At 40.6% G+C, this 22,137-nt stretch overlaps 1 protein-coding gene across 6 annotated transcripts in view; it reads right to left on the bottom strand.

Moving 5' to 3' along the window:
- Nucleotides 1-22,137, bottom strand: part of rnf220a (ring finger protein 220a) — a 516,853-nt gene that overhangs the window by 197,581 nt on the left and 297,135 nt on the right. For all 6 annotated transcript variants that reach the window (XM_072574407.1, XM_072574406.1, XM_072574410.1 and 3 more), the window contains one exon: nt 16,440-16,566. In XM_072574407.1, coding sequence (XP_072430508.1) covers nt 16,440-16,566 — 127 coding nt within the window. The remainder of the gene's footprint in view (nt 1-16,439; nt 16,567-22,137) is intronic.

Below are 22,137 nucleotides of genomic sequence, written 5' to 3'. Positions count from 1 at the left end.
GAAAAGGAATGATGCTTTTGCCTAAATAATAGTTGTTATCGAATAAAAGACAAGTCTCGTCTCCTGATACACTCATCCTTATATACAAGTAGCAGAAGAATAACGCTTCAGTATTAATTATTAAATAATGGCTCCCTTTGTACCATGATAGATAACATTCAATCCATTCAGTTATTCAGGCAATACTGGCTAATCTTTAGCACAATGGTTCCCTGAACATTTTCCCTCCTCCCTGCCCTCTTTAACCCTTTTTGGTTCTTATAATGTTGAATCCATATTCTATTGATCAAAATAATGTGAACTGATTTCATTTTAAGATATAAACTGATTTTAAGATACGAACTGATTTCCCAAACTTTTCAAAAGAATATTACAGTTTAAATGTTATAAATGGTTTAGTAGATTAAAGGAGCTTTTGGATATCTATTGACATAATCCATCTTGTACAAATATTGATGGCAGTTGAAAGCTATAACAGTAATCCATGACATTTGGATTTCAGACGTAACAGGAATGTAATACAATGCACAAAACTGAACACGAAGGATAATACCAGACACTGGGGTTCATATCTAAATGCTCTTATCCTGTATTTCTAGTGAGCAGCCAAAGAGAGAATGAATCAAAAATCAAGTTACTACACTGTTGTGCCACAGTTCCTTCAACTGCAACAAAGCTCACTGCCCCATTCAAAGCACATAATTAGTGAATTTATCTACACTGCTGTCATCTGCATCTACACTGATTGTTTCATATCCTTCATTTTAAACATTGCTGGTAAAGAGTTTGTTTTTCAGCTATTCATCAGTGTAATGTTCAGATCTGCATTATACTGCAAGTGCATGTAAGAGGTAGCAATGGAAACAATTGGAGAAAATTGGGATTTTCATTCATTGAAGAAAACTCTTACAACTTTCTGGAACATACCCAACTCCTTGTTAAGTTAGAACAGGGAGGAGGCTGCCAAAGGTGACACGAGAGGTTGTGTGCAATTACGTAAACTGGAGAGGCTGTAGGATAAGAGGGGTCTAGAAACCTGAGAGATTTATAGGTGAGTTAGGGACAGAGCAAGAAAACTGATTGACAGGGTCAATGAAGGCTTCGTGTAGGACAGATTATATGAGCTACTGTGATCTGGATTTTTTACTTCATATATCCGTTGATAATCTGAATGTCAAAGCAAAACAGGATAGCTGCATTAGTGGTGAGTATAACTTTTGGAGTAAATAAGTTGTTTTGTTGTTCATTGTTCATCTTCTCTAACATGGTGTAATAGCAGCTTTACTTAAGACATCATCGGAAATAGGAAAGGTGTTTTGGTTGACCAGAACAATGATTTTCAATGTAACAAATATTGACCTGTAACTGTCCTTTGAATTTGTTATTCAGAACAGATTCTTTGCCTTTCATTTAGTTACTAGAGTACCACATACAGGGATGATAAAAATGAAGGAACAAATGCATATGTGTTTGTATCAAGTTATACTGCTATGGATAACTGATTGTATTACACCAAGGTAATTGAAGTAGAGGCCAAGCTGTGCATTTGACAGTTACGCTGTCTGCTTGAAAGTAGCTTGAACTGTGTTTTCTTGTGCATAAGAATATTAGATTATTCATGCTTGTGCTTTTGAAGCCATGCTTTTATCTTTAAGATGCCACCATGATAAATACCTTCTACCAACTTCAGCGACTTTTCAGCAGTAAGTACAAAATTAGATTTGGCACTTTGTCAGTCTGGCTGCAGACGTGCCATAATATTGGGGAAAATCTCTGGATGCCTATCTGAGCTTCCCTTAGAGGTGTCCCTGGCTTTAGCCAGACCTAAAATAGTGACCTATTGCAATTGGCACCAGTGAGAGCTGTTTCTCCTTGTCAGCACTCGGATTTTTTCGAACAGAGACAATGAGCGGAACTTCCCCTGGAGGTTTTTTAACTCTACGTTCAAGTTAAGTGGTGGACCAGAAACCCATTCTCTGTGGGAAACGGTCACTGCTTGGAATGTTTCCCTGACATGGCCAAGTAACAGCCAGAGGGCAGGTTCACTGTCGAAGGGAAGCGGACAGGCTCTCAATGCTGCAGGGCCAATTAGCAGCCATCCAACTTGAAAGGAGAAGTAGGACAAGATGGCAGTTACATAAGGCAAAGAATGCTCCAAAACAGAGGTGCTCCTTCGTGAGCCTTCTGGAGTATAACAAATAATGGATTTTGAGGCCAGGCCACAATCCATTAGAAAGTTGGATTGTGGAAGGATTTGAGGTTGAGTGAGAGGATAGTAACCTTCTACAGGTTGGCCTGCAGCTGATGCAACATCCAATCAGGCAAGGACTGTCTTTAGGCTTAACTGAAGCATTGGCACATCCCAGTCTGCTGCTGGGTAGCATACTGCGAGCACCTAAACTGGCCTACCACCACCGACAGGAACAAGGAGGCTGACAAAAGCTCTCTGAAGTTCTTAAATGTCCTAAAATGGCCCTTAATAAACCATGTTGGCTACCCATTACATGTAGCATATACCCCTGCCAAACCCTCCCCAGATACGCACAGGCCTGGATACACAAAAGAGCTGAGAAACTCACATCCTGGCTAATGAAGTTATTATTACTTCACACATGCCTCCAATTCTCATTTCAATAAATGAAATCTCCATTCATTATGTCCAATAGCATAGTTGTCATCGTATCCATATTTTAGGATTATCTTCAATGACAATATTGCTGTTGGAGGGTATCTGGGAACATAAAACGAACATCAGAAAGGTGGCATTTGTCTTATATTCATCTCTACTCAGAGAGGATTCTTTGTTTAGATGCTTTGGATATCCCAAATGGCTCTGAGGATGTCTGGTGTGGAAAATCTCCTTTCCCTGTATGCTGTAGGGTTTTAATTTCACTGTGTGTATGTTTGTTAAACAGGATCCCTATGTGGAAGTCAGTCTGATTGCAGGTTTGGCTCCCTGTCAAGTAGGAGATACTGCAAGATAAGCCATAATGCACAAGTAGATGGATTTGTTATTCAGACTAAAGATCCTGGTGTGGGAAGTCAGAGAGTGGAGTGATCAGTGTGGCCCAGAGAGAGAAAGAAATTGGGGCAGAGAAGAGGGGCTCAGATATTCAAACATTACTGAGCTCATGGGTGGACGTGGGTACTGGCAGACGGGTAGTTTCCCAGTCCCATTCTTAAATTGGCTAATCTGTTATAGACAGATTCAGAGTTTAATGGGAAGTCATTTTTGTCAGGTCAACCTCCAGTTGATGAGCATGGCAGGGAGACAGGCTAACAGTCTGAAGACAGGCACCTCCAACAGGCCAGGATGTCAGTCATCCACACAGGCCTAAAGCTATCCCTGTCCTCCTCGGTGTGGACGCTGCCAAAAACTGTTTTATTAAGTGATTCCCCATCCATCCCCTAACCTATCCCCAATCCTGATACCTTTTCTATTTTTTCATTTGAATTTTTAAAGAAGTTGGTGAAAGGGCACTTTCACATTGTTGGACCCTCTCAGTTTCTTACCCTTCCTGTATTTGGCTGCTCTAAAGCTAAGGACCTCTGATTGGTATCCACTTCTTCACCTTTACAGGACTGAAAACCTCTTTGTATGTCAATCAAATGGATGTCTCAGTCAAATTTCCAACATATGACTGTTTGCCACCAGGAATGGGTTCTGGACCCAGGAACAGTTCTCTGTTCTGTGCTCCAAAGGAATGGTGCTTGAAGGTGGCGTTTGCAAGTGTATCGGTGAATGAGAAACATGAAGAATCAATGATTATGGGGCACAGGGGCTCAAATGCTGCATATAGAGGGGAGGCGGGAACTACATATTCTTAACTCACAAGCAGTTCTGTAAAGGCATTTTTGTTTTATGCACATCAGTCCATTCAACTACTGGGTTTTTCAGTCTGGTTAAACACTAAAAGATAAAATTTGAAATATAATTAAAATATTTAAACATGTAAACCTCCTGGCAGCAGGTTGGTCATTCATTGCCTCCCCATATCCCCAACCTTATTAAACTGGAAGCTGGAGGGGTGGAAGCAGATTGAGTTCAAAGCTGAAGATTTCCTTTAACTCTTTACCTTCTCATCAAACCCAAACCTATCACTTTTCATGGCTTAAAATTTCTTCCACTATTTTAGAAATAGTGTAAACAGCTCCACAACTTTAACTGAATGGTAAGCACCAGCATAAGCACAATGGGCTAAATGGTCTCCTTCTAAGTTCTAATTTCTTTGAGTGTATGGAATATTTCCATTCACTGATTTTGGGAACAGAATATCAAATAGACTGAATATGAAAGAGGATATAACATCTATAATCTGTTACCTGCTTGAAATTTGGACAAACAGTAAATACAAAAATCCACTGGGATACAGTCCTGGCAGAATGCCATTTGTAGCTTTTTGTTATATTCCTGTCCAACTTATGGCAGGTGTCTGCCTGCTCAGCTGCACGTATTTGGGACATACATTCATGAGGCTTTTCACTTCACTGTGTAATGTATAGTAACATATTGGATAAGTACAGTAATAAAAAGTAATGAACATGTACTGTAAGATAATGTACTGTGCGCGAGTTGAAATATAATGTAATGTACATGTTCTGTAATATAATGTAACCTAATGTACTGTGGAATTGTGGTATCAATCAGCATCAAATCCTCCAATGTCAGGTTAGATGCTGAAAAAAGTTCTCCTTATTCTGCACTAACAATGTGCTTTCTCAGCACTTTGACCATTGCACTGGTGTGAATATTTCCATTCCCCTAAGTAGCCATTCTCATGGCCTTTCTGAGTAAAATGATGATTAAGTGCAAATTAGTGCTGAGTTATGAACCAATTGTGTGCTACAGGTTAAGACATCCTAACTCCTTTTCATTTACAACTGGCAAAGAAAGGAGACTTTATTGTCGTTAGTCTGATCTACATTCATTCTCCCTAACTGTCAAAAAGAAAGTCTACTGTGCTTAGTAAATTCAGGTAAATTTGTATAATACAGCAATCATTTCAAATGGACATTCCCTACCAGTCTTCATTCCATCAGGTGATGTTTAGTGAACAATAATGCTTCATATAATTAACTCTAAAGTTGCATAGGTCAAAGTACATAGGGATATGATTTGAATTGTCTATATTTTAATATCATTTATTTCAGGGTTTGGAATTCAGCCTCACGGTATTTGGGTTTGGTCCATATGTCTGAAAGGGTTTCCATGTTTAACATATAACTATTTCTGATGCCACAGTATATTCGTTTAAAACCAATACAAGACAGAATGTTCCTGGTTTTGTTTTCACTGGGACAGTTATTTTTATGAATGAACAAAGTCAGCAGTGGTGTAATTTAGGTTTCAATTTAGGTCACGGTTTTTTTTTCGGGGAAGCAGCCAGAACATGGAAATAACTTTTGGTTTTTAGTTTGTCAATTTTGTAAAATGTTGTCTTAATTAAAGCTGAATGTGTTAAACTGTTACTTCAGATGAAAGACATTAGAAATGTCAGGAAATAGGTTGTCTCAGTGTATGGAGATTAGTTTTAAAGTTCCAAACCAAAAGTGTTTGGTTACAATACTGAAGGGATTGCTTGAAGCTGTAAAAGCATATGCTAAGATATATGAAAGCTCAAAGAAGAGAATATCAGATTCTTACAAGTAGGGATTAAAGTACTTTTTAAGTAAAACTAAATGTGTGATAGAGAAGGGTAACTCTCTCTGGTTTTTGAGTATTGAAAAGAGCTGTTGTTGAGATTAACATGATTTCAAGATCTTTAAATGTGTTAATATTAAATAGTTTGATTTATTCCATTTCATCTTCATTTCTTTAACACAAGTTCCATTTTATTGGAAAAAAACAGATCTGCAACATTGTGTGCCTTATGTTTCAATGATAGAATGCATTATTAAAAATAAACTATGAACTATCAAGCCAGATTTCAGTCTAGGTTCTATTTGTCCAGTAATAATATCAGCTAGTATCATTAAATAAGTGATCATAAAACATATTAGAGATGTAGACATTAATGGCATTCAACTGAAGATGCTTAAATAAATGGGTGAGCAGTATAATAAGCTGTTTGTTCCCCAATATTTAATCTCTGACCTGGTTCTGTACCCTGAATATTTACATGGAATTTCAGTTAAGATTATAATCAATGGTGACACCTCAGATGTTGATGGTGAGGAGTTTGATGACAGTTAAACCATACCAAGAGGATGAGTTTATATTTTTATTAGAAGGGCAGATGCTTATTGCAGGTGGTCATCACAGTTTGGTAGTTGTGTGGTACAAATGTCACTTGCCAGTTCTCAGCTCACGTCTAACATTGTCCAGGCCTTGCTGCATGAAACCATTTTCTGTTTCGTGACCTAAGTAGTAGTGAATGGCATTGCACACCTTGCAAACATCAGAAAACATTTACATTTCTGATCTTATGATTGGTGACAAATGAAGTCACTCAAGATGGTTAGGCCTAGAACATTAAACTGAGCAGCCCTTGCAATGATGACTGTGGTTAAGATGGTTTGCCTCCAACAACTACATTTATCTTCTTTTGTACCAGGTATGATTCCAACCAATGCAGAGTTGGCCCTTGGTTTCCACTGACTTCAATTTGTAAGGATTCTTAGAAGCCACGTTAAGTCATCTCTCCTGATTTCAAGGACAGTCATTTATGGTGAAACATATAAGTTCAACATTTTTGTTTAAATTTTGGCTTGGGCTATTCAATAACATCTGAAGTTGAGTGGTTCTGGCAGAACCCAACCTGAGCATCATTGAACACATTATTAGTGAGTATGTCACTTGATGGCACTGCTGATCACACATCATATCACTTCACTGATGTTTGACAATAGACTTATGGGGCACTAATTTACTTGTATTTAACATTTCCTGTGTTGTTTAATGGACAGGATATGCCATGGCAATTTCCTACTTTGTCAGCCTGATGCCAACATTGTGGCTATACTGGAAGAGCTTGGCTGATGTTCTTGAGCAGAAGTCTTCAGCCCTGCAGCCAAGAAGCTATTAGGGGCTAAAACCTGGGTCTATCCACTGCACTCACCCATTTCTTGATATCTCATGGAGTGAAATATATCCTTTGTAGACTGATTTCTGTGATGGTGGTGGTCTCAGGATGAGGTGAGGTGAACCATTCACTTGGTACTTCTGACTGAAAATGGTTGCTAATGCTTCATCCTTGTATTTTGTGTTGGAATCATCATCATTGAGGATAATGGTGTTCACAGAGACTCCTTTTCCTGTTGCTTAATTATCCATCATCATTCAGGACTGGTTATGGCATAAACTTAAAAGTTTTGATCTGATTTGCCAGTTTTTTTCATAAATGCAGGTTTGTACAAGGGATTATTGGAATTACACAACGTGCATGGAGAGGGAGTGACTACCAGAAAGTCGACATGGCTTTGATAAACAAAGAGGTCACGTCTTACCAAACTGATTGAATATCCTGAGGTAATTACTAAGACATTGATTGTCGGCAGCTTGATATTATTTACATGGATTTTCTAGTTTTTGAAAAGTGTGACACCACTGAGTGCAATACAAGTGGCAGGCAATCTAGAGTTGGAATTGGTTAAAACTTTACAGGCAGGAAGTTATTGCCAATGATAGTAGTTATGTCTGCAGATTGATGACTATTGTAATCATGCAGGAATTAGAATTAGAACCACTGTTTTTCACAATCTTTATTGAAACAGCAGCATGGACAAGGCATTGACAGAACATGGTTGAGCATAAGTTGGCTGCCAGATTAGTTTACACAACATTATAAAGAGCTTTGGGATCTCCTGAGCATTTGACAGGTGTACTAAAAAATTTAATTACTTTTTCCCTTCATTTAATAAATAGGAAATTAGGACTAACTCATGACATGAATTTAGCATATAAAATTTTCAATAATCTCTGGTTAAAAGTTTCAAACACAACCCCCAAAATGCACTACCGCATTGGTTTACTTAACATAAGTTGACATAGTTGTCAATTAGTTGTGGAACTGGCAGTGCAGTAGAACTGTCATTGGACAAGGTCCAGACTAAGTTCTATGAATGTACCTTCATATCCACCATTGGAATTTGAATGCAATCAATAAAAAACTGGAATTAAAACGCTGACTAAAAAGGAACCGTGAAATCTTTGTCAATTGTTGAAAAAAGCCTGTCGATGAAATCTGAAGAAAGGAATGAAACTGGACAGAGTATCTGGCACTGACCTAGTTATAGGAAATGGCAATGGCAATGGCAAATTCAGGCTTGTTGATCCTAAACATCCTCCTCACTAACAGCTTGGGGCTTGTGACAGACTTTTCATGCAATAGCCTGACACAGTCACACTCACAAAACCATGCCATAGAAGCTATCTCCTAGACACTATTATCACCATCCCTTGGTATGTCCTGTCCTATTGACAGGATAAACCACTGGAGAAAAACTCTAATCTTCACATTAAGGATACCTTCCATTATATTTTATAGTTAAATGAGGTAGATTTTCAAAAGATCGAGGAACACAGAATTGTATTAAACTCCATTGTATAACCACATGGTCCACCATTTCCACCATTCCACCATTGCCAGGAAACAGGGAGATCAACCCTAGTACAATGAGGAGTGTAGTGAGGTATGCAAGGAGCAGCACTAATGCATATCTAAAAATTAGGTGACAATCTGGTAAAGCAACAGTCTTGCATGTCAAGCAGCACAAAGAGCATAGGATAGACAGAGCTAAGTGGTCCCTCAACCAACAGATCAGATATAACTTGTGGTATCCCGCCACATCCAGTCATGAATGGTGGGAGACCATTAAACAACTAACAAGAGGATAAGGTTTCACAAATATCCCCTTCCTTAATGATGTGGAATCTCAATACATCAGTGTGAAAGACAAAGCTCAAGCATTCACAACTATCTCCAGCCAAAAGTGTCAAGTGGATGATCTATTTCCTTAGGTCCCCATCATCACAGATGCCAGACTTCAGCAAACGTGATTTACTCCCCATAAAATAAAGGCACAGCTGAAGGCATTAGATATTGTAAAGACTATCGGTCCTGACAACATTCCAGCAATAGTACACTGAACATATGCTCAAGAATTAGTTGCGCCCACAGCAATTTGTTGTGCTACATCTATTACACGTGCAACGAACCAGCAGTGTAGAAAATCGTCCAGCCATGTCCCATCCACAAAACTAGACAAATTCAACCCAGCCAATTACTGCTCATTCAGTTATTCTCAGTCATCAGCAAGTCTGCATTTAAAAAGGATCAGCGTCACAAACCTCTGGCTAAACTGAAGACAATGGTAACGAAGACCCTAACTTCATTAGTTGCAGTCACAGCTAGCACAAAGGAAGGCAGTTGAGATCATTTGATGGAAATCATTTCAGTCATGGGGACATCACTGCATGTGGTCCTCAAAGTGGTACCCTGGGCCCAAACATGTTCAGGTGTTTCACCAATGACCTTCTCTCCATCAAAAGATCAGGAGCAGGAAAGTTTTGATTAGATTTGATTAGATTATTTACAGTGTGGAAACAAGGCCCTTTGGCCCGACTAGTCCACACCGATCCTCTGAAGAGCAACCCACCCAGACCCATTCCCCTACATTTACCCCTTCACCTAACACTGTGAGCAATTTAGCATGGCCAATTCACCTAACCTGCACATCTTTGGGAGGAAACCGGAACACCTGGAGGAAACCCACAACCCATGCAGACACAGGGAGAATGTGCAAACTCCACACAGACAGTTGCCTGAGGCAGGAATTGAACCTGGGTCTCTGGCGCTGTGAGGCAGCAGTTCCGCCCCTGTGCCACCGTGCCGCCCCCTGTGCCACCGTGCCGCTGGGGACTGAGCGAAAGGTGGGGAGACACAGAAATGATTGTACGATGTTCAGCACCATATACAACTCCTCAGGTACTTACAAAAATATATATATAAAGGGAAACCTAGGAATTATAGACCAGTCAGCCTGACATCAGTAGTGGGAAAAATGCTTGAGTCCATTTTAAGACAGCCCTTAGAAATCAGTGGCAATGTCAGTCAGAGTCAGCATGTATTTATGAAAGGGAAATCACTTTTGACAATTCTACTGGAATTCTTTGAGGATGTAATTCATACAATGGTGAGAGAAAACCAGTTGATACGATTTATACGGACTTTCAGATGATTTTCAATAAAATCCCATACAAGAGATTAGCATGTAATATTAAAGCAAATGGAACTGGGTGTACTCTACCAAGGTGGATGGAATACTGGATGGCACACAGGATACAAAGGGTAGGAATAAGTAGGTCCCTTTCAAAATGGTAAACAGTGATTAAGAGATGAGTGCTAGCATCCCAGCTTTTCAAAACATATATTAATGATTTAGATGAGGGAACTAAATGTATTATCTCAAAATTTGCAAATCAAACGAAGCTGCGTGGGAAGGGGAGCTGTGAGGAGGATGCAAAGATATTTCAGTATGATTTGGATAAGCTGAGTGAGTGGGCAAATGCAAGGCAACTGCAGGCTAATATGGATAAAGGTGAAGTTATCCATTTGGGGAGCAAGAACAAGGAAGGCAGATTAGAATCTGAGTGGCTATAAATTAAGAGATAGAAGTTTGCACTGAGATCTGGGTGTCCTCGTCACTGAAAGTAAGCATGCAGGTGCAGCAGGCAGTCAAGGAGGCAAATGGTATGTCGGCCCTAATGAGAGGATTCATGTATAGGATTAGGGACGTCTTATTGCAATTGTACAGGGCCTTGGTGAGATCACACCTGGAATATTAGGTGCAGTTTTGAACTCCTTATCTGAGGAAGAATGTTTTTGTTCCAGAGGGAGTTCAGTGAAGGTTTACCAGACTGGTTCCTGGGATATAAAGACAGTCACAGAGCCATGGAGATGTATAGCATGGAAACAGACCCCTTAGGTCCAACTCGTCCATGCCAATCAGATATCCCAAACTAATCTAGTCCCATTTGCCAGCACTTGGCCAATATTCCTCTAAACCCTTCCTAATCATATACCCATCCAGGGAATTGTTCAGGATTATATTCGCTGGAGTTCGGAAAAATGAGGAGAGATCTCATAGAAATCTATAAAACTCCAATAGGACTAGATAGGGTAGATGAAGGAATGATGTTCCCAGTGACAGGGCAGTCCAGAATCAGGGGTGTCAGTTTAACGATTGGAGTAAGTCAATTAGGACTGAGATATGGAGAAATTTCTTCACTCAGAAAATGGTGAAACTGTGGAATTTGTTACCTCAAAAAGCAGTCAAGGCCAAAACATTGCATGATTTAAAGAAAGAGTTGGATATAGGACTTGGAGCTAAAGAGATAAAAGGATATGGGGTAAAATTTGGAACAAGCTCCCAAGTTGAATGATCAGCCATGAACATGATGAATAGCAAAACAGGCTGGAAGGGCTGATTGGCCTACTCCTTCTCCTATTTTTCTGTTTTTCTGAAGTCATGCTTGTCCAAAAACTGCAAGACTTGGACAACATTTAGGCTTAGGCTGATAAGTGGCAGGTGACATTTGCATGACAGAAGTTCAACATGACAAACACCTCAGTAGCATTACCATCAGTGACTCATGTCATCTTCCCACAACCTGATCCTCACCTCCACTATTAATGTGCTGGACATTACCAGTAACTGAACTGGACCAGCCATATAATACTGTAGCTCCAGGAGCAGGTCAGAATCTAGGAATTCTGCATTAATAATTCACCTACTGATTTTCCAAAGCCTGTCCTCCACCTATAAGGCACGTAATAGAAAACCCTGCACTTGGCAATGACACCCACATCTTAAGAATGAATAAAAATAGTCATCTTTAATATATTGTTGCATTTTAGGAAATGGTTTTCCTAAAGAAATGTTAATTAAAATTAAGTGTATATTTTCCTATAGAAGCTAAATTACAGTTTTAGTAAAACATTTATTTTTTAAAAGTCTTTCCTGGTAGGTAGTGAGTCATACAGTCATAAAGATGTACAGCATGGAAACAAAACCCTTAGTCCAACCTGTCCATGCCGACCAGATATCCCAACCCAGTCTAGTCCCACCTGCCAGCACCTGGCCCATATCCCTCCAAACCCTTCCTATTCATATACCTATCCAAATGCCTCTTAAATATTGCAACTATACCAGCATCCACCACATCCTCTGGCAGCTCATTCCATACACATACCACCTTCTGTGTGAAAAGGTTGCCCCTTAGGTCTCTTTTATATCTTTCCCCTCTCACCCTAAACCTATGCCCTCTAGTTCTGGACTCCCCTACCACAGGGAAAAGACTTTGTCTATTTATCCTATCCATGCCCCTCGTGATTTTGTAAACGTCTATAAGGTCACCCCTCAGCCTCCGACGCTCCAGGGAAAACAGCAACAGCCTGTTCAGCCTCTCACTGGAGCTCAGGTCCTCCAATCCTGGCAACATCCTTGTAAATATTTTCTGAACCCTTTCAAGTTTCACAACATCCTTACGACAGGAAGGAGACCAGAATTGCACGTAATATTGAGGTTAGTGATCAATCTGAGACTGGTACGGGATGAAAAAAGAAGTGAGTCGAACAGTCAGGGCAGGCAGGGACAAAGCAGAGAACAAGGTAGGACTGATAAATTAAACTGCATTTATTTCAATGGAAGAGGCCTAACAGGGAAGGCAGATGAACTCAGGGCATGGTTAGGAATGTGGGACTGGGATATCATAGCAATTACAGAAACATAGCTCAGGGATGGACAGGACTGGCAGCTTAAATGTTCCAGTATACAAATGCTACAGGAAGGATAGAAAGGGAGGCCAGACAGGAAGGGGAGTGGCATTTTTAATAAGGGATAGCATTACAGCTTTGCTGAGGGAGGACGTTCCTGGAAATACAGCCGGGAGGTTATTTGGGTGGAACTGAGAAATAAGAAAGGGATGATCACCTTGTTGGGATTGTGTTTTAGACCCCCTAATAGTCAGCGGGAAATTGAGAAGCAAACTTGTAAGGAGATTTCAGTTATCTATAAGACTAATAGCTGGTTATGGTAGGGAATTTTAACTTTGCAAACATAGACTGGACTGCCATAGTTTAGATGGAGAGGAATTTGTTAAGCACGTGCAAGTAAATATTCTGATTCAATATGTGGATGTACCAACAAGAGAAGGTGCAAAACGTGACCTACTGTTGGAAAATAAAGGCAGGGTAGGTGACTGAGGTGTCAGTAGGGGAGCACTTTGGGGCCAGCGATCATAATTCTATCAGTTTTAAAATAGTGATGCAAAAGGATAGATCAAACCTAAAAATTGAAGTTCTAAATTGGAGGAAGGCTAATTTTGATGGTATTAGGCAAGAACTTTCAAAAGCTGATTTGGGGCAGATATTCACAAGTAAAGGCTGGAAAATGGGAAGCCTTTAAAAATGAGATAATGAGTCCAGGCCAGTATATTCCTGTTAGGGTGAAAGGAAAGGCTGGTAGGTATAGGGAATGCTGGATGAATAAAGAAATTGAGAGTTTGATGAAGAAAAAGAAAGGAGCATATATCAGATATAGACAGGATAGATCGAGAGAATCCTGAGTGTAAAGGCAGTAGGAGTATACTTAAGAGAGAAATCAGGAGGACAAAAAGGGGACATGAGATAGCTTTGGCAAATAGAGTTGAGGAGAATCAAAAGGGTTTTTACAAATACATTAAGGACAAAAGGGTAACTAGGGAGAGAATAGGGCCCCTCAAAGATCAGCAGGCGGCCTTTGTGTGGAGCGACAGGGGATGGGGGTGATACTAAACGAGTATTTTGCATTGGTGTTCAGTGTGGAAGAGGCCATGTAAGATACAGAATGTAAGGAAATAGATGGTGACATCTTGAAAAGTGTCTGTATTCCAAAGAGGAAGTACTGGATGTCTTGAAATGCATAAAAACGCATAAAAGTGGACAAATTCCCAGGATCTGATCATGTGTATCCGAGAACTCTGTGGGAAGTTAGGAAAGTGATTGCTGGGCCTCTTGCTGAGATATTTGTATCATCGATAGTCACAGGTGAGGTGCTCAAAGACTGGGGGTTGGCAAATGTGGTGCCACTGTTTAAGAAGGGTGGTAAGGACAAGCCAGGGAACTATAGACCAGTGAGCCTGATGTTGGTGGTGGGCAAGTTGTTGCAGGGAATCCTGAGGGACAGGATGCACATGTATTTGGAAAGGCAAGGATTCATAAGGGATAGTCAGCATGGTTTTGTGCATGGGAAATCATTTCTCACAAACTTGATTATGTGTTTTTTGAAGAAGTAACAAACAGGATTGATGAGGGCAGAGCAGTAGACGTGACTACATGGACTTCAGTAAGGCTTTCAACAACGTTCCCCATGGAAGACTGGTTAGCAAGGTTAGATCTCATAGAATACAGGGAGGACTAGCCATTTGGATACAGAACTAACTCAAAGGTAGAAGACAGAGATTGTTGTGGAGGGTTGTTTTTCAGACTAGAGGTCTGTGACCAGTGGAGTGCCACAAGGATCGGTGCTGGGTCCTCTACTTTTTGTCATTTACATAAATTATTTGGATGCGAGCATAAGAGGTGCAATTAGTAAGTTTGTAAATGACACCAAAATTGAAGGTATAGTGGACAGCGAAGAAGGTTACCTCGGATTACAACGGGATCTTGGTCAGATGGGCCAATGGCTGAGAAATGGCAGATGTTATGAAACTTGAAAGGGTACAGAAAAGATTTACAAGGATGTTGCCAGGGTTGGAGGATTTGAGCTGCAGGGAGAGGTTGAATGGGCTAGGGCTGTTTTTCCTGGAGCATCGGAGGCTGAGGGGTGACCTTTAGAGGTTTATAAAATCATGAGGGGCATGGATAGGATAAATACCCAAGGTCTGTTCCCTGGGGTGGGGGAGTCCAGAACTAGAGGGCACAGGTTTAAGGTGAGAGGGGAAAGATATAAAATAGAGGTAAGGGGCAACTTTTTCATGTAGTGATGCATGTGTGGAATGGGCAGCCAGAGGAAGTGGTGGAGGCTAGTACAATTGCAACATTTAAAACACATTGGAATGGGTTTATGAATAGGAAGGGTTTGGAGGGATATGGGCCGGTGCTGGCAGGTGGCAGATTGAATTGGGATATCAAGTTGGACGAGTTGGACCGAAGGGTCTGTTTCCGTCCTGTACATCTCTATGACTCTATAACATTTTGTTTCGAATAGCACAATGATTTTTAATTTTGGAAATACCTTCCACACTAAAATTACACTGTAGATCTGGGTCAAGGCCTGAGAGAGGTGCTGTGAGACTTTCTGGCAGAGATAATCTCAAACTGTTTCAGTTTGATACCTAAGGGAGTGTATATACAGCAAGATGTCAAACCAGGTTTAAAAATGCCCAGGGGGTTCCTTTGGACCTTCTGAGCACTGTTTAAACCTACTCGACATTAATTTAAATGCTTCGTCAATTCAAGCATGGTCTCCAAACATTTAAACTTTAACCGCTGGGTGACGGACTTTGTGCAAGCATACATAAAGCTCTCTCCAGGGCATAACAACTGGAGTTTTGGCTAAACAAGACACTGGTTAGAGCCTCTACTAGATAGCTGTGGGATAACTGCAGTGTTAATTTCTATACAGAACAATAAAAGATATTGAGCTGCTCTGATTCAATACATTCGTCTTTTTAACAGTTATGTAATAAATAAAATTTATACCTTGTACCAGATTGGCCTGGCAATAGAGGAATGTTTGGTTGGACAGTTTCATTGCCTATGTGAATTTAAGCTGGCCAGTTGGATGTCTGGAATTTATGGCTCCAGCAAACAAAATTTGTTGATCAATTTTAAAACTATTTCCCAAATCTGTCAATGGAAGGTAAACACAACTAACCTCTGAAAACAAATCTGCGCAACTAAAGTATTGGCTCATACTCAGAATTGGCTGCCAGTTCTCCAGCTAAGCAGTAAATATATCACTTTTTGTCATTCTGTTCTCTCCACCACAATACTAGCCATTAACAAATTTGTCACCAGACAGCCATTTCATGCAAATAACTAGATTGTGTTCTGCACATAATAACGTGCAAAATAATAACAGTGGAACTCTCCCAATCCATCGTGTTAATTACACCTTTTTATTTAACATAAAGAAAACAGTGAGAAAAACAAAAAAAAAGTGACCTCAAAAAATAATGCAGGCAATAAATAGTGCTAAAAGGAGAATATTGAAGCTGGGTCTTTAATTCATCAGTAATAGATGTTCATTTCAATCCCAACCCAGCCTGAGTGACTGGGTGCTTGTGCACTCCATCACTACTGACAACACAGATAATCTGTGTGTAAATCTTATCAGCTTGCCTGCTTCCATGATAGTTCGTAATAAGTTTTTTTTTAAACTCCTCGTGTGTATGTGTCGTTTCCTTAATGTTGTGCTATTGACACTAGTTAAAAAAAAAGTTAAAGGTGCCATACCATGTGTTTTGAGTGAGCTTTTCCAGTTCCTGTTCCATATGATCTTGAAGCTCATTTGGTCGGAGCAGAACCTGACAGATGGGACAAATTGGGGCTTGCGTATCATACAGGGTTGCTTTCTTCTTACCTAGTTAGAAAAATAGCACAAACATTAGTCCAAAATACCACAGTAAAATCAACTACCTGAAATTTAATGATTGTCATTTTAAAAGATGGTTTACTTAAAGTAATTTTAATTAAAATTAAGTGCTTTTTTTTGCAGAAATTAAACTGAATGAGGTAATTTCTACACACCAGTTTACTTGTCAAGCTTATTCTTGCCCATAACCACCATTATCCAAATATCCTATTATTCTAACAGTACAAAAGGGGATATCAATATATCACCAGCATTCCTCTATTGTTCCTTGTTATGTTTTATTGTTTAAACCACGCAACAGAGACAAATTGGAAGCAAACTGAGTCATTATTAGATTAGATTCCCTACAGACCCTTCAGCCGAACAAATCCACACCGACCCTCCGAAAAGCAACCCACCCAGACCCATTCCCCCCTGACTATTGCACCTAACACTATGGGCAATTTAGCATGGCCAATTCACCTAACATGCACATCTTTGGACTGTGGGAGGAAACCCACGCAGACACAGGGAGAATGTGCAAACTCCACACAGACAGTCATCCAAGGCTGGAATCGAACCCAGGTCCCTGGTGCTGTGAGGCAGCAGTGCTAACAACTGAGCCACTGTGCCGCTCTATTATGTATGTTCAAAACTGACATGGACATTTTTAATCAGTAAAGGAATCTTTTTAAGGGGAAAAGGTAGGAATCTGAAGTTGAGGATTATCATTTCAGCCATGATCTCACTGAATGGCAGAGCAGACTCAATGGGCTGAATGGCCGACTAGAACTGGAAGCAAACAGTTTGAATTGTACTTTCCTCTGTCATACCACCCTTATCACAATGCTTTGGGTGTTGTGTAGGGTGAAAGTCTGAAAGAATTTATGTTGAAGTTGCATTCACTTCACCCAATCTGATGGTGTCACATACTCTCTCGGTAAAGAAACAGTTTAGCCTTTCATGAGGTCCCTAAGGACAGGGAAGTGACATAGCAGGTTCTTGATAATTATTATTATGTTAAATTTATTTACTGCTATCATGCAATAAACTACACCTTGTTATTTAAGACAAGTATCTCTTCTTGTTTAGACTATCTAGTGCTGGATTAGTGGTGCTGGAAGAGCACAGCAGTTCAGGCAGCATCCAACGAGCAGCGAAATCGACGTTTTGCCCGAATCGTCGATTTCGCTGCTCGTTGGATGCTGCCTGAACTGCTGTGCTCTTCCAGCACCACTAATCCAGTATTTGCTTTCCAGCATCTGCAGTCATTGTTTTTACCTCATAGACTATCTAGTGGTCTATCATTCACCGCTGATAGTTACGTGCCCTTAGGCATAGCAATAGAAATGAGGATTGTGGTAGCAAACTATGCAAACACAGCAGTTGATCACCAGAAGACGCAATAGTATTAAAAAGTGAGTTGGCAGTTATTCCTGATGTACTCTCTAACACTTTATTGGTGAAGGTACCATTGTGAGTATTATTTCTTCTCAAACCTACTACAGTACAGTTGTGAAACTTGAAAGAGTTCAGAAAAGATTTACAAGGATGTTGCCAGAGTTGGAGGGTTTGAGCCATAGGAAGAGACTGAACAGGCTGGGGCTGTTTTCCCTGGAGGGTTGGAGGCTGAGGGGTGACCTTATAGACATTTATAAAATCTTGAAGGACATGAATAGAGTAAATAGACAAGGTCCTTTCCCCAGGGTAGGAGATTCCAAAACTAGAGGGCAGAAGTTTAAGGTGAGAAGGGAAAGACTTAAAAGGGACATAAGGGACAACTTTTTCATGCAGAGGGTGTTGTGTGTATAGAATGAGCTGCCAGAGGAAGTGTTGGAGGCTGGTGCAAATACATTTAACAGGCATCTGGATAGTATTTGAAAAAGAAGAGCGTAGAGGGTAATGGGCCAAATGCTGGAAAATGGGTGGGACTAGATTGATTTAGGATATTTGATCAACATAGATGAGTTGGCCCAAAGGGTTGGTTTCCATGCTGTGCATCTCAATGACTCTACTGTTGCTCCTAAACCAAAGCTGGCAGAAAATATAAAGTAGATATCCAATGAGATTTTGCCCTTTTAAGTTTTTTCCTGCTTCTTTTGCTTCTATCATGACAATTTTATTCCAGCACCACCAGAGATTTTCTTTAAGAGCAAGTTCTGGTTTTCTGGTGAAATATTACTCAGAGTCTGCTATGGTTACAAATTTAGTTCAAGCTAAGAGTAGAGAAAGTGAGGATTGCAGATGCTGGAGATCAGAGCTGAAAATGTGTTGCCTTCCTGAAGAAGGGCTTATGCCCGAAATGTCGATTCTCCTGTTCCTTAGATGCTGCCTGACCTGCTGCGCTTTTCCAGCAACACAGTTTCAAGCTAAGAGTGGGCAAGGTTATGGTACTGGGTGATAATGTTGTCCTCGGTCTGCTTTGCTGCAAAGAGAATGACACTGGGTCTTGGTAATGAATCAGCAAGAAATTCTGGCGGCAGACTGTGAATGGAGAAGGGAGACTGGAGCTCACATTACCTATTTTTGCAAATAATAATTAGCAATTTCAAAAGAAAAAAAAAGGAACAAGGAGAGACAAAACATAATGAGTTTTGAGAAGATTTGGGGTTGAGGTTCTGGTTGTAGGCTTACTCACTGAGCTGGAAGGTTCGTTTCAGACATTCTGTCACCATACTAGATAACATCATCAGTGAGCATTTGAATAAAGCTTCATCCGGAGGCTCACTGATGGTGTTACTTAGTATGGTGACGAAACGTCTGAAAACGAACCTTCCAGCTCAGTGAGCAAACCTACAACCAAGACAAAACATAAACAGATATTTCCTTCATAACATTTAGAACATTACAGCATTTCTGAAAAGTATACATTGATAAGACATAAGAGCAGAAGTAGGCCACTCAGCTCATACAGTCTGCTTTGCCATACAATGGAATCATGGCTGAAATGATAATCAAAGAACAAAGAACAAGGAACATTACAGCACTAGAACAGGCCCTTCGGCCTCCAAGCCTGTGTCGATCCACATCCTCTATCTAAATCTGCCGCCTGTTTTCTAAGGATCTGCAGCCCTTTGCTCCCTGCCCATTCATGTATCTGTCTATTACATGTTAAGTGATGCTATCATTCCCGCCCCTACCACCTCCACTGGCAACGCGTTCTCAGGCACTCATCACCCTCTGCATAAAGAATTTTGCACACATATCTCCCTTAAACCTTGCCCCTCTCACTTTGAACTTGTGACCCCAAGTAATTGAGTCCCCCATGCTAGGAAAAAGCTTCTTGTTATTCCTAGACCTCTCATAATTTTTAAGCCTCAATCAGGTCCCCTCTCAACCTCCGGCTTTTTAATGAAAATAATCCAAATCTACTCAACCTCACTTCATAGCTCGCACCCTCCAAACCAGGCAACAGGCTGGTGAACCTCCTCTGCACTCTCTCCAAAGCATTCACATCCTTTTGGTAATGTGGCGACAAGAACTGTACGCAGTATTCCAAATGTGGCTGAACCAAAGTGTTATGCAACTGTAACATGACTTGCCATCTCTTTTTATCAATACCCCATCTGATGAAGGAAAGCATGCCTTATGCCTTCTTGACCACTCTACTGACTTGCGTTGCCACCTTCAGAGAACAATGGACCTGAACACCCAGATCTCTGTGTAGATTAATTTTCCCCAAGACTTTTCCATATACTGTACAGTTCGCTCTTGAATTTGATCTTCTAAAATGCATCACCTCGCATTTGCACGGATTGAACTTCATCTGCCATTTCTCCACCCAACTCTCCAATCTATCTATATTCTGCTGTATTTTCTGACTGTCCCCTTCACTATCTGCTACTCCACCAATCTTAGTGTCATCTGCAAACTTGCTAATCAGGCCACCTATACCTTCCTCCAGATCGTTTATGTATATCATAAACAGTGGTCCCAGCACGGATCCCTGTGGAACACCACTGGTCACAATCTTCCATTTTGAGAAACTCCCTTCCACCACTATGTGCTGTCTCCTGTTGCCCAACCAGTTCTTTATCTATCTTGCTAGTACGCCCTCAAGCCCTTGTGACTTTACTTTCTCCATCAGCCTACCATGGGGAACCTTATCAAATGTCTTACTGAAGTCTATGTATATGACATCTGCAGGCCTTCCCTCATCAATCAACTTTGTCACTTTGTCAAAGAATTCTATTAAGTTAGTAAGACAATGACATTCTCTGCACAAAACCATGTTTTCTGTCACTGATAAGCCCTTTTTCTTCCAAATGAGAATAGATCTTATCCCTTAGTATCTTCTCCAGCAGCTTCCATATCACTGATGTCAGGCTCACCGCTCTATAATTACCTAGATTATTCCTACTACCCTTCTTAAACAAGGGGACAACATGAACAATTCTCCAGTCCTCTGGGACCTCACCCATGTTCAAGGATGCTGCAAAGATATCTAATAAGGCCCCAGCTTTTTCCTCTCTCACTTCCCTCAGTAACCTGGGATAGATCCCATCCAGACCTGGGGACTTGTCCACTCCAATGCCTTTTAGAATACCCAACACTTAGTCCATCCTTGTGCCTGACTTAATCCTCATTGCCACATTCCTACCTTTTCCCCTTTAACAGATTTCTTTACTGATTAAAAATATCTATCTCAGCCTTGAATGTATTTAATGACCAACCCACAGCTCTCTGTGGTGAAGAGTTCCACAGATTCAGAACCCCTTGAGAGAAGAAATTCCTCCTCATCTCTGTCTTAAATTTGTGACTTCATATTCTGATGTTATGCCCCCTGATCCGAGACTGTCTCCCAAAGGAAAGCAACCTTTCCAAATTTACCCTGTCAAGTCATCTAAAAATCTTGTGTGTTTCAATAAAGGCTCCTCACACTCTTCTATATTTTAATGGCTACATGTGCAATCGGTTCAACTTCTCTTCATAAGACAGCCCCTCCACAACAAGTCCTGAAGAAGGGTTATACCCAAAACGACAACTTCTCCACCTCCTGATGCTGCCTGGCTTGCTGTGTTCTTCCAGCCTGTGCCTATCTACTTCCTCCAAAACTAGTATCGGTCTGGTGAACATTCCCTGTTTGCCTCCAATGCCAGCATGTCTTTTTTTAGATAAGTTACACAAAACTGTTCACAATTTTTGTAACTTGAAACGGAGAGCTGTGGAAACAGATTCATGGAGTCATACAGTCATACAGCATGGAAACAGACAGTTTGGTCCAACCAGTCCATGCCAACCATGTTACCTGTTCCCAAACTAAACTAGTCCCACTTGCCTGCGTTTGGCCCATATCCCTCCAAACCTTTCCTCTTCATGTTCTTATCTATAGGCACACCTCAAGAAAAGCCTGCAACTCATAGGGAAATCAAGGGTTACAGAGAAAATGCAGGAATGTGGATGTGAGGAATGTCAGATCAGTCGTGATACTATTGAAGGAAGGAGCAGGCTCAAGGGGCTGAACAGCCTATTCCTGTTTCAATTTCATACAGTCTTTTAGTATTCCAACTGTGGCCTGACAAGTACCTTGTATAGTTTTAGCAAAACCTACCTTTTTTCCCTTTTGAAATAAAGGACATC

The sequence above is a fragment of the Chiloscyllium punctatum genome, chromosome 7 (genome assembly GCF_047496795.1).
Source record: "Chiloscyllium punctatum isolate Juve2018m chromosome 7, sChiPun1.3, whole genome shotgun sequence".
Lineage (NCBI taxonomy): Eukaryota > Metazoa > Chordata > Chondrichthyes > Orectolobiformes > Hemiscylliidae > Chiloscyllium > Chiloscyllium punctatum.
Note: the sequence above shows the minus strand (reverse complement) of the source record. Positions and strands in the feature narration are given on the sequence as shown.